Genomic DNA, 14,345 nt, shown 5'->3' on the forward strand with positions numbered 1-14,345 from the left:
GAATTACTGCCTGGTTACCGTTTGGCCTTTGTGGTAATTTCAATTTTGGCGTGCATCTGCTATACGCATCTGAAAAATATTTTTTATTTTCCGGTGTGCATAACGGATGCGCGCCAAGTGGCATTTGACGTGCATAGGTCATTACTGCCCAGATTCTTTACCGCTAGGTCAATGGCTGGTGGTAAGGTCTCAGACCCAAAATGGACGCGCGGCAATTTTGATTTTGCTGCAAGTCCATTTTCGGCAAAAAAGAGGCCTTTTTTACAGGCGTGCTAAAAAATGGATCGGTGAGCCCCAAAACCCACACCTACACTACTGCAAGCCATTTTTCAGTGCGCCTTTGTAAATGGACCCCTTAATTTGCAACATTTATATTCACTTCTACCGTAGCTGAGATGGCGTCCATACAGGCTTACATGCTAGCATTCTAACTATTTAGGGGCCCTTTTACAAAGCAGCGGTAGGGCCACCGTGAATGTAATGCGTGCCAAATCGACACTACTACCCAGGTAGTGCATCCACCCAGCAGTAATTTTGAAGTTGGCGTACTGTGTTTCCCAAGGTAGAAAATATTTCTCTATTTTCTACCGTGGGGGGGGGGGGGGGGAGGTATTCCTGGTGATAATCAGTAGCGCGGCCACATTGATGCATGCTGCATGAGTACTGAGCGTGTAGTGTCCTTACCACTAGGTCAGTGGATGACAGTAAGAGCTCAGGCAGTAAATAACAGTAGCTGTGTACTACCTTTAATTCTAGTGCATGGCCATTTACTGCCCCCATTGAAAAAAGGCTTTTTTCCCAACCGTAGTAAAAAAAACGGCCCAGCGCACACCAAAAACACGCACCCACACTACCGCAGGCCACTTTCTACCATGGCTTAGTAAAAGGACCCCTTACACATGTAATACATGCATAAATGTTACCACCTTAATACCCCCAGTAGGGCTTGATTTACTGAAAAGTGGTATTGCATCAGTATGTGCTAGTGTGCATTAATGCACATTATAAATGGAACTTATTTACTATTAATCTGCATTAACAGTGTTAGGGTCGTATTCATCGATGTGGGTAACCATTAAGCTATGTTATTTTACAACTATCTCTTGCTATTTTAGCACAGGTCCCATTTTATGCATTGAGAGCTAGTTACTTATAACTGGGGATAACAGTAAAAGAACACATCTTAATGGTAGCCCAGATTGACAACTTCCCTTCATAGGAGCACTGCAATTGTGCCTCCTGTTATTGAGATGGGAATTGAGAAGGCCAGGTCAGGATGTTCACAATTCCTCTGGTATTTCAGAAAGGGCTCTGATGTGTAGAAGTGCATGTGTATTTGCCAGAAAGACAAGTGGAAGAAGCGATATAAAAAAAACTGCACATGGGGGAAAAAGTTTTCACATTTCCCTTCTGCAGCTTTTTAAAATCCCTGCTCAAGATTGCCAGTAATCCTCCTCAGCAGACAAGTGACTCTCCCTTCCCAATCCCTGCTGACATTCTCCAGGTTCCCCTGATTGCAATCACAACATCCTCCAAAACCCTTCCCCTCTCGATTACAACCCCCATGTCCTCTAGGACCCTTCTTTGATTGCAAACATGACAACAAGCAGAACTCCCCCACCCATTATCCCACCCCCACATTCTTACCCAGGGTATCTTTAGTGTCTAATAAAGGCAGGAGTAACCCCTAGATGCTCCTTGCCCTTGACCACCTAGGTTCAAAATAGCACCGGTTAGCGTCTACTGGTAGTCTCACAGTCCTACTGCTAGGGTCAGGCTTCTAAATAAGACATAGTTTTAGGTGGAAAAAGACGGTCTGGTGGTACCATAGAGCATTCTACACTTGATGTTACTTGTAACCTTGGGCAAGTTACTTCACCTCCTTTGGCCTTGCATGTCATAGAAACTCATAGTACCCCTATCTAGTTATAAAATACCTGGTTTATAGGGTGCTATGTCAATGCTAATTTTGGTAGTATCAGTCATAATATTGCTTTTACAGAAAAGAAACAAATTATTTTGAACAGCATCACATAACATCAAATGATAATGCAATTCTCAACTAATTCTGGTCTGACAGGCATAGAACTTAACTTGGCTTCCCAGGACCATGTTATTCTATATACAAATATTAAAGCACAGCCAAAATTTAAAGAATATACAATAAATTACATCTTCTGCATCATATGGCAAAGCATCAATAATTAAATTGTTAAACTCGTTTTGATCTAATGGTGTCAAGAGTATCCATGTGGGGTTGGGAGCAGCTGGCTCTGGCATCAGCCACATCTGGCTCTCCACAGCTGGGCAAGTGTCTGACTGTCTTCCATTTCCAGAACACTGTTTGGAGTTCTACAAACACATCTAGACATTTGTGTAATATTCCCTGAAATCGTAGCCAATGCTGTGTGTATGTTAATGCAATGGTTGTTCATATAAAGGATTTTATTTCATGGTTACTGAGCCCAGATGTGGATATGCATTGGAACATATCTCTCTTTGTGGACTTTTTTTTTCTCTTATGAATGAGCAGACTCACATTTACTAGCTGCTTTTATGAGTGCCCTCAGATATTGTTTCAGGAGGGTGGGCGCCATAGAACAAAAGGAATGTACAAAAATAAAAATCATAGGATTTGTTGCAAAAATAATCATTAAAATCCAGGAAGGAAGTAAATGATTGTCCCACCTCTTGTCCTCTTCCCAGCCAGCACTCGTGGCTGCTCTTCTCAGCTGATAGTATGTTTCTTTTAAAATTTAAAGAGAGACAGAGGAAGTCATCACAGCAGCAATGGCAGGGCACCCTGACTACTGTGACAACAAAAATGGCATTGTGGGGATGGTAGTAGATTGCATGACAGTGGTGAGGGTACATAGTTTAAGTAAGCCCCCGCCTTTCAAATCTGACACATTCTGGTGCAGTGTGGGAACATGCAAGTGAGTTAAGATAAGCAACTCAAGATGTACCCCCCTATGATGTTTGGTATAAAATACCTGGTTAAGGGGTGCTATGTTAATGGTCCAGCACTTGTGTCTGATAAAGACACCTTGTTTATTTTCTGAAAAGTAGCTCAGTGGGATGGGAAAATCCATTGTGGTTTGCTTAAATATTTTTTTTCAGATTTGATTGCTGCATGATAGGGTGAAACACGAAGTATTTCATTTTTAATGGTTATCTTGGTGTATCCTAAACACACAACCCAAGCCAAGAAGGATAAAATATGTAATAACCCAAAAAACAAAATATCCTTTTATCAACAATATACCTGTAATATCATATATAGCTGCATACACAATAATCTAACTCAATTACCAAAAATTAGAGGCAAAAGCCTAAACAGGCTCCGATCTTCTAGGCTCTACGCCTTAAATTTATAGGAGCACTCGCTGTCATCATGAGCAAAAAAGCCTCCAAATCATATCAAAACATCCAACTTTCAGAATTTGGTTCCTATAAATTAAAGGTATAGTGCCTAGAAGATCGGAACCTGTTCAGGCTTTTTCCTCCAATTTTTGGTAATTGAATTAGATTATTGTGTATGCAGCTATATATGATATTACGGGTATATTGTTGATAAAATGGTATTTTGTTTTTTGTCTTGGTGTAACCAACAGCCATGGGAAAAATACCATCCACAGAATTGTAAATTTGGGCTTTTGTTTGTGCTTTTTCTGTATGGGCTGATGTTAAGGATCTTCAAGTTATTTGTTTAGCCTTTAGGTCCTGCCCATCACCCTTCTCTAGCAACATGGCCCCTGCCTGGCCTTACTCTTGAGGTTTTTCATTAAAATGGAAAGAAATTAATAAAACAAAACTGCGGGAAGAAAGATTCTTATCTAGCAGTGTAAACCAGGGAAGTGCAGAAAACAATGCAAAACTTGCAGTTGTTGAATAAAATGTTGAACAGAATGACAGTTCCTCTACTTTATGGAATTGGCAATACAGGTTGCTTAATGTACTGACAAAGTATTATCATTTCTTACTTATTAGTGGTTTTGGCGGGAAGAAGTAAACTAGAAAATCTGATTCATGATAACACCTCCCCCCTACACATACCAAAAAAGCAAAACAGATTATTTTTCTCTCAATACAGAAGATGACATTGGTTAAACATTTCTTCCTCCTTTGTGTTCCTCCTAATTACGAATTGATTCATTTTTCCAAATGCATTTGTTAAAATGGTCCCAATAATTAACAATTTACTAGACTCAACCCATTATTCATTTTTTTTCAGTTGGTGAACAGCATTTGAACAATTTACAGTGGTATTCCTATAAATGATTAGAAAGACAGAATTGCTGTTCTGTTAGCTTAATCCACTTGTATATGAACAGCCACATTGAACTGAAACTAGTTTTTGGATAATGTGGGTTCTAAGAATAAATACATAAATATCAATAGCTTGACAAGTCAGAATCTTCACGTATAGTTGTCACACTGAATGTCATGACTGAAATAATTGCACCCAGTCATTGAATTCAAGTTTTAGCTTGGCTCCTTCATGCCACAGACTTCTCAAGGGTCAGAGAGCTAACTAGCTGAGCAGAGGAGTAGCCTAATAGTTAGTACAGTGGTCTGTGAACATAGGGAACTGGGTTTGATTCCCACTGCAGCTAAATGTGACTCTGGGCAAGGTATAAAGTATCTATATAAATGTGGAAACTGCATTGAGTTGAAACCACAGAAAGGCATTATATCAAATCCCATCTTCTGTTTTGCACTTCTATTATCATTGTTGAACATGGTCACTATTTGCATTCACTGTACCCTTGTCCTGAAAGTTTTCATTTTGAATTGTTTTCACAAATAATTTTTGCTATTTAGTTAAGCTTTTTAGTTGGGTTGGGTTCAGTTCAGTTGAAATTTCTGTAAGTGATTTAGTAGTCGGTTTACAGAGGGTTTTAGGCACTCATAGAAATAGTAGTTTGGAGCCTAAATTGGCTCCCTTGAAAACTGATTATGGCCTGGTGTCTAAGGTACCTGTGTTCATTACATTTATAATTTTAGGGGGTCTTTTTACTAAGCCGCGGTAGCATTTTTAGCTTGTGGTAGAAATCAGCTGGCTGTAAATGCCGAGATGCCCATTATATTCCTACGGACATCTCGATATTTACTGCCAGCTGATTTCTACCACGAGTTAAAAACACTACTGTGGATTAGTAATAGACCATCTTAGGGACCTAAAAAGTTAAAGGCTACAAGGGCGGAGTTAAAGGATGGGGAAAAAGTTAGGCATATGAAGACCCATTTTACATAGAACGTTGAGATGAGAATTGAGAAGGCCAGACCAGGACATTCACAGATCCTCTGGCATGTCAGAAAAGGCTCTGGTGTGTAGGAGTGCATATGTATTAGAAAGACAAGTGGAAGAAGCAATTTTAAAAAGCTGCACGTGGGAAAAACAAGTTTGCACATTTTTCTTCTGTAGCTTTTTAAAATCCCTCAGTCTGATCCAACCCATAATTGAACTTCATTTGTTTTGTACCATGGTTCTTTCTTCTTATCATACTTGGCCCCATTTGTTAAGTTTTTATAAAAGTATTTCACACCCAAACAGATAAACAACACATGTGAGTTTCCAAATGGAAATTCAAATGGAATTATACATTTACTAGTGGCTGGTTTTGAATCTGAACGTCCAATACCGACTCTGTATTGACAGTATTCAGTTTTTCTTTTCATTTGATTTTTCTTTCAATGTTGCTACTTGTATGCTTGATGGATGTCTTTAATCTGTATCATTTGAAATGTCCACCATTTGCCTATTCTTATATTTCTATAAATCTAGGATTATTGTTTTTAGTTGTTCACCATTACCTGAGATATGCAGATTACTATTTCTGAGCAACTTTCACTGTCCACTGCGACTGTTCCTGATGCCTTCAAACATGCCGTAGTCATGTTGGACCATCAGCAGTTAAATGCTGCTTATGGATACCACCACATCTTCATTGGTCCTTTTTTCTCAATTTTAGTTATAACTTTACTTTTTTATCTTCATAAAGTACAATTGAATACTTAGCTTTAGACAATGGACACATTGCTGACATGACCAGGCTTCATAAGCTTCATCAGGGAAACAGAAAGATTTAAAAAAAAAAAAAAAAAATCCATTAATTACAAAATTCAACTTCAGCACAAATTCAGTCACACACACACTGCACATACTATAGCAGGACATGTCCACTTCTATCCTAGCCAAAATAATATTCACGTACCTTTCTGGCTTTAATAAATTAAGTAAAAGATAGCAAAAAAGTAAAAAAGAAAGATACTCAAATACGGAAACTAGTCCTCTTCCGAAATTTCACCCTTGGCTTGACAAAATTGCAACTTGATTAGAGGTGGGCATTTAACATGTTATTAATGTGATAGCACATTACAACTGTAACAGAGAGAGAATTTTTTTTTTATGCAGACATTTTTAATGTCTCCCCACATTACATATACCTTAACAGGCCTCACTCTTCATAGAGTTTCCACCAGTGTCAGCGATTCACACATTCTGCCTGTGGCTGACCCAAAATCCTTCCCTATGCCACCTGACACTCTCAGGCATGAAGCTGCCCAGTGCCTTGCACAGTTCCCAGTGGGGCACTGCCCTACTGATTCCACAGGACCGTGCTTGCACCAGACCCTTCGGATTTAATAAATAAATTATATATATATATATATATATATATATATATATACTGTACTGTAGTTCCCTTTATGATGGCATTAATTAAAATCTTCAGAAAAGGCTTCAGTTAATACTGAATTGTGCAGCTACATTGATTTAAGGAATTACATTGGTTGTCAGTTAGAGCCAGAGTGATTTTAAGATGGCTTGTCTGGTTTATAAAATTTACTATGGTCACTGTCCTGAAGACCACATTTTCTTGGTGTCTTATCTATTATCCATTCAACTTTCCCGGCACAATTATTCATTGAATTTAACTCTTCCACCACTACATAAGATTCGTTATAAGCACTATTATGGTTGTTCTGCAGTTAAATTCTAGAATTTGCTTCCAATAGAATTTCGTGGTATCTTGGAATATCTGTTGTTTAGAAAGGCTTTAAAAACCTTCCTATTTGAAAAATAATTTGAAATACGGGATTCAACTTGTATTGATTCATTTTGTAACCCGCACTGACTCCTATTGGAAATGTGTGAGATAGAAAAGCTGGAAATGGAATGGAATTTGCATTTTCAATAAGGACTTGGTGGACTTTTATATGTGGACATATGTACATCTGAAGAGTATGATGAAACGTATTGATAAGATTGAGGTAAGTAAAATAAACAATTTTCGTATAGAGTAGGTATAAGAATGTGTTCCCAAGGTCGTATAAGAGATAACATTTTTGTACATTCTCCCATTCCCTTGCATGCATTTTAATGTTTGTAATATTTATGTATTTGATTTCTAAGCATTGGTGTGGATAATATGAATATAAAGCACTGAAAACTTTAAGATATAGTTCTCATTTTTTAATGTTTATTTGTTAGCAGAACATTTTTTATTTAATTTCCCTAGGGTATCCTATTAAGTTATATTATGCCTGTTTGTTGTCTAAAGGTACTGAAATACTTCAGCATTTGTATAAAGGAAGCGGCGTCTTAGACAGGATGTATAAATGGGAATTGACATCTCAAGTTCCACTAGTATCTTTTCTAAAATACATACAGAAATGGATGATTATGCTCCAGCTGTACGAGACAAATATCCATTTTAGACAAATAAATGTGTTCAAATACCAGTGAGGCAACACAGGAACATTAGCATTGAGAACCACGTTTTCCATGTTTCCAGTTTTGTTTGAAATTTTTTGTTTATATTTTCTTTTCAGAAAAAAAATATTTTTGTTTTCTTTTGATGCCCTCGTAGACTTAGGGGCTCATGTTCAAAAGAAAAAAATGTTTAAAGAGTTTTGCTTGTCAAAACATTCAAATCACTATTTTCGAAACCCATTTTGTAACTGTTTTGGTATGCAGTTCATCAACAGTGCATTCAAATCACAAAGGGGCCTGTTGGGGGTGAGATTTGGGCATTCCTAAGACTTAGGAACATTTTTGGACTTTTTTTTGGCCGTAATGTAACAAAACAAAAACGTTCTTGGCTACAACTGAATCATTTTGGTCTAGACCTGTTTTAATTACGACTAAGTCAGAAAAAGGTGACCTAAATGACCAGATGACCACTGGAGGGATTAAAGCATGATCCCATTGCTCTTCCAGTGGTCTCTGACCTCCTTCCACCCCCAAAGATGTTAAAGAAACAGTATATACCAGCCTCAGATGTTATAACCAGTCTATTAGAAAAGCAAGCAGGTTCCTGGAGTAGCCTAGTGGTTGGTGCAGTGCACTATGGGGAAGAAAGCCCAGGCTCATAATCCACTCTAACTGTTACACTTGTGCTGGAAAGTGTGAGCCCCCAAAACCTATTGTAGTCACATATACATAGGTGATATCTGAAGGCATAAGGGCAAATCTAGTGATGTATAGTTGGGTACAGTAGGTTTTTGGTGGTTTGGGGGGGGGGGGGCTCACCATACAAGATAAGGGAGCAACAGTGAGATGTGTAGCTGGGAACCTTTTATATGAAGTCCACTGCAGTGCCCCCTAGGGTACTTCACTGCTCTGCTGGAATTTCTGTGGCCAGTCTACTAAGAATGCTGACCCTCCCCCCCCCCCCCCCCCCCCCATACATTCCAATGCTTGATTTTGTGCATTTTTCACTTGGACTTTTTTTTTCTGATAATGGTCCAAAAAGATAGATGCACCAAGTACAGTAACGTCTAGAAAAAGGCCATTTCTGAAACAAAAAGATAAACGTTTTTAGTTTTCAAAAATTTTAATATTCACCACTTGAATTTTAGACATTTGGAGCAAAATTTCCAAAGTCAGATTTAAATGTCGTATTCAAAATGCCCCTCCATGTGTAATTTATTTGGGTTCAAAGCATCACCTGGAGGACTGTTATAAATGGAAACACATGCCATGATTAAGTGTAATTAATCATGCAATTAAAATTTTGAATACCATGATTCAATCCTTGCCCACCTCCTCTAGTCTTAACTCAAGTAAATGTTCAGTAGTTACTAGATCCGTTTCTTTCACTCTCTGAATGCTAGAATACAAAACTGATGAAAGAGGGAATAGGCTAATGATGCTGCTTCCTCAAAAAGCTAAGTGAAAAAGGTCATGCCTGCTCCATAGATCTTTTGGTAATCTAGAATAAGGAAAATACCATTACAACACTCTATAGCAATGATTTTCAACCCTGTCCCCGGGATATACCTAGCCAGTCGGGTTCTCAAGATACCCATGGTGAATATATGCATGAGATAGATTTGCATACAATGAATATAGTGCATGCAAATTTATCTTATCCATATTCATTGTGGGAATCCTGAAAACATGACTGGTGGGGGTGTCTCGAGGACTGGGTTAAGAGCCTCTGCACAAATGGTGTGCTGTAAGAGCATGATATATTCCTATGAATTACTCACCCCCCCCCCCCCCCTGTTTCCAAAGCCGTGCTAGTGGCTGCTGTGCATCAATGCCGACATAGCCCATTCAAAGTGAATGGGCTGTGTCGGCATTACTGCACTGGCAGCCACTAGGGCGGCTTTGTAAACAGGGGCTCTATTTGGTATAGCCCTTCTCTGGGCTGTTCATGAGGCTGTTCTTCAGTACCTTACACCCAGTGCGGTTTTTCTAGCAAAAAAGGTGCAGGTCCTCAAATGCTAGGCCACCTTTCAGGGATGGGGTGATCACTGAGAGACCCACCCCACAATACCCAGGACCCTGCAACCAGTCACAGAATCTATGACAAGGCAGACTTGGCATGTAGAGCCTGAGATCTTTCATTAAACCTTGGGGTCCATGGGTCAATTTTAGCAGACAATAGAAAAGGTTTCAGCACTCAGAAAAAAAGCCCTGCTTACGCCAACTGTAATGCCAGGGTCTTTAGCCTCTTCTCTTGACTGAAGTAAAGGGTTGATTTATACAAAGAAATCTTGCTAACTGATGGGTGGTGTGGGAGTGGAGATTATAACTTTGAAACCTTTATTTATTTATTTAATAAGGTGCTCTGGAGGAGGGGAAAGGGTAGAACGGAGGGAGATAGATCATCATTGTGGGAGATTTGTTTTAAGGAAAGGAACCTAGAGGGATGGAGGAAAGCAGGGATGAAGGGAGGGAGATTACCACCAGGTAATTTATTTTTAAGATCAGGTTTTGGGAGGAAAGGAAGGAAACTTTGGTGAGTAAAATTTTCTTTGAAAGATTGCATGCCTAGAAGAAACAGCATTTGGGAAGAGAGGGGGATTAAGATTATTTCAGGTCAATATTCAAGAACTGTGGTCAGCGTTTGTTTTAAATGCCAGCAGTGGGGCTTAAATTGTCTATGTATATGCAGTACCGCTATCTGCAGAAGCAGCAGAGCTGAACAGACTTGTTCAGCTATCTGGTTAACAATGTAAATAAAGACAGGGCAGCCTTTTTGCTGTTCTAATTTTCTCTGTATATCTACCTGGATAGTGACTGAATATTCACATGCATAGGGTTAGTCAGAACCCCATGGTCTACCCTTGATCCATCTGTCATTATCTATGGTGTGTAAGAATTTTCAGTAGCACTATCCTATAATGCCACTGAAAATTCATGTATAGGGCCTAGATAGTACTTATCTTGAAAGTGGTTTTTGAATACTGAGCTATTTACTTTTAAGAAGGATTTAACTGCTTCCTACTGCACCTCTCTCCAGTCTGCATCATTCAGTAGCCCTGCATGACTTCACAACCTGCCACTCTGCAGACAGAGACCACTCTGCAGCTAACAGTTATTTATATTGAAAGATGTAACACTTTTGATTACCCAACCTTAACAGCCCCTGCAAAGGACCCAGTTTAGGAAAACTGAAGTGAGTACAGAGTCTAGGAACACCATTGAAATGGTTGTTGTAAATAGAGGTAGAACCAGAGACTTCAGGGATCAAAGCTGCAGAGGGATTAGAGTCAAACTAAACACAGCAAAGGCAGGGCAGAGAGACACAACCAGAAGCAGTATGGTACGCTTAGGCTAACTGAGTCTGTGTTTGTTTGTTTGTCACAGGATTGCCTACAGTAAATCTGAGTGTAACTAACCTCACTGTGCTTGAAGGAAGTGATGTTACCGTGCACTGTGACTCAACTGGTACTCCAACTCCTAATGTTTCCTGGGACATATCCTATGTCGTCTCAAAAAGTGTGGTACGTGTTAACTTGAAATGGTAGCAAATCACAGAGGAGGACACCTTTGTAATAATGTTGCAAGGTCATGCACTTGGGGTACAAAAATCCAAGGGAATGGTACAGTATTGGGACAGGCTTAGGACCATCAACATGTTTTGCTGGAAGAGAGGCGGGACAGAGGGGAGATATGATAGAGATGTTTAAATACATCAGTGATACCAATATACAGTCTATGAATGCTCAAATGAAGGAAAACTCTGGAATGAAGGGGCATATGATGAAGTTAAGAGGAAATAGACTTAGGAGGAATCTAAGAAAATAATCTTTTACCGAAAGGGCGGTGGACGCGTGGAATGGCCTCCCGGTGGACGTTGTGGAGACGAGGACTGTGTCAGCATAAAAGCAAACTTCATCAAATATATGAATTATAATAGAAAAAAATAAATAATAAATATCAGTATCTGAACTGACAACACTGAAATCAGGCTGCATACCTTTAAAACAGAATGTAATCAAGCGTTGGTTCACAATTCTTATAGCGCTCCTGTATAGAGCAAAAGTAAGTAACTACATTCAAAAAAACTAAGAAAACATGTATATGTGAGCTGAACATGCTTAATTCAATCTTTAAATGAATGTGTGTGAATAACACAAGGAGCCGTGAAACCTGTGTTAAACAGAGAAATTAACGTTACATATGTGCAAATATAGGGAGTGCTTACACTCTCAGCACTCAGAAAATGTATGCAATATAAAATGAACTGGTGGTAAGGGCTCCCGCAGTAACCCGGCAGGAACCGGGCAGTGCTTACACTCTCAGCACTCAGAAAATGTATGCAATATAAAATGAACTGTTGGTAAGGGCTCCCGCAGTAACCCGGCAGGAACCGGGCAGCACGCGGCACTGCCCGATTACCGCCAGGTACACACCTGCACTACAAAGATAAACATATTTTTGTAGCATCAGATATGACGGCTCACTGGGGGTAGGGACTACTGCCAGGCTGCTGCAGTAGCCCAGTGGTTGTTCCTGTTTAGAGAGCAGAGCTTACCGCTGCTTTGTAAAAGGGCCCCTTAATGTCAGTATCCCATCAATAGCAATGTCCAAGGGGTCCCGTTTCACGCAAAACGTGGACTTCATCAGGGGTGTCTGTAAACATTAATGCAGATCAGGTGTTAATCATTAATATTTTTTAATCATCCACAGCATTCTTATTATTTAATGCCATCAGTTGATATGCACCATCGCTGTTTGTTGAAGCAGACAGCGACGGTGCATGTCAACTTATGGCATTAAATAGTAAGAATGCTGTGGATAATTGAAAAATATTAATGATTAATACCTGATCTGCATTAATGTTTACAGTCACCCCTGATGAAGCCCATGTTTTGGGTGAAATGGGACCCGCTGGATATTGATATTGATGGAATATTGACATTAAGGGGCCCTTTTAGAAAGCAGCAGTAAACCCAAAATGGACTGGGCTACTGCAGCAGCCCGGCGGTAGTTCCAACCCCCAGTGCGCCGTCATATTTGGTGCTACAAAAAATATTTATTTTTGTAGCGCAGGTGTGTACCTGGGGGGTAATCAGGCAGTGCCGCGTGCTGCCCGGTTAGCATGGGAGCCCTTACCGCCACCTCAATGGATGGTGGTAAGGGCTCCCCCCCCCCCCCGAAATGGCCATACAGCAAGTGCTTCACTTGCCGTGCAACCATTTCCTCAAAATAAGAAAGTCCTACCTTTTACCTGCTGTGGTAAAAGGGAGCCTTGGCACGTTTCAAAAACACATGCCAACGTCAATGCAGACCCCTTTTTGCTGCAGCTTGATAAAAGGGGCCCTAAGTATGCTGATAAGTGTTTTTGAAAGAAATCATTATATTATTTAATTTTTTTTGATAAGATTTCTAATATGGAAGGTGAGTGTCCAAATTTGCCTGCGCATCTCAAGGCACCTTTTATAGAATTAGGGGGTTAGCCTATAATATCCAAAATCATTAGCTGTCAGAACTTGGCAAAATGTTTTAATTACATATCTTCCCATTACTAATAGTACATTTTTTCTCATTTCTAGGTAGAAACAAATAAATACTCTGCTTCTCTGACATTGATGAATATTACTTTCCAAGACAATACTAGGCATATCGCATGTATGGCGGAGAACATGGTAGGAGAAGACCAAAGGTCTTTTGAACTGACTGTGCACTGTAAGTAAATCATTATTTATCCAATGCTTTTGCCATGCACAATAATCTGAGCAAGATCTGATTTCCCAGTGAGAACAGTAAGAATGCTGATTAAAATTTAAATCCTTCATATTTAATCAAAACAAACAAGATAGGTGGATACTGCAGTGTAATTTGGTGATAGTGGCACAATCATGGCTTAATTGAGCAATTATGCAAATATGTGATCTTCAGTGAAAACCTGGTTAAAAATGCTTACATGGCTACTAAGGAAGGTTGTTATTAAGTTGTAGTATGACTAAAAACTGTTATTTGCCCCTTAACATTACAATAACAGGTGCTATGTTACCATAATGCAAAGTGGTGGCCTTACCATTAGGCCACCTGAGGCATCATCGCCCCGCCTGCCCTTCCTTCCCCAACCCCGTTCCCCAAAATTACCTTTTTCTTTTCTTGTTTTTCAAAAGAAGGCAGCCGCAGATTTTATCAACAGTTGCATTTCTGCATGTTGATATGAATGAATTGCGTTGCATTCTTTGAGCCTGCTTCATGCCTGATTTTGTGTCTGGAAATAGCACTCACTAATTATAGATAACATGCACCATTTCCAACTGACATACTGTAATGTGTGATAAATGCAGAAATCATTGTTTACTGCATGCTCATGCATTATCACAACTCCGTAAATAGGCTTCTATGAGCAAACAGTTTTGAGACCGCTTGATTACGTTCATAAATTATTACAAACTTGCATAATGGCTTTGAAATTTGTCCTCCCCGGCATCTAAACATGCATTCAAACTGTTTCTTTAGGACTCAATTTTCAAAGGATTTATGCTCCTAACTTTGAGAGTTGTGCTTCTAAATTGACCTCTTTGAAAATTTACTTTATGCTCAAACTTTCACTAAAATCCTCCATTTAGGAGCATAAACAGTG

General features: G+C 39.4%; 1 protein-coding gene across 1 annotated transcript in view; it reads left to right on the forward strand.

The window, feature by feature from the left end:
• NTRK2 (neurotrophic receptor tyrosine kinase 2) overlaps positions 1-14,345 on the forward strand; it is a 498,274-nt gene that overhangs the window by 115,991 nt on the left and 367,938 nt on the right. The window contains exons 7-8 of the mRNA XM_030193669.1: positions 11,105-11,241; positions 13,297-13,429. Of these exons, the coding sequence (XP_030049529.1) occupies positions 11,105-11,241; positions 13,297-13,429 (270 nt within the window). The remainder of the gene's footprint in view (positions 1-11,104; positions 11,242-13,296; positions 13,430-14,345) is intronic.

The sequence above is a fragment of the Microcaecilia unicolor genome, chromosome 2 (assembly GCF_901765095.1).
Source record: "Microcaecilia unicolor chromosome 2, aMicUni1.1, whole genome shotgun sequence".
Classification (NCBI taxonomy): Eukaryota; Metazoa; Chordata; class Amphibia; order Gymnophiona; family Siphonopidae; genus Microcaecilia; species Microcaecilia unicolor.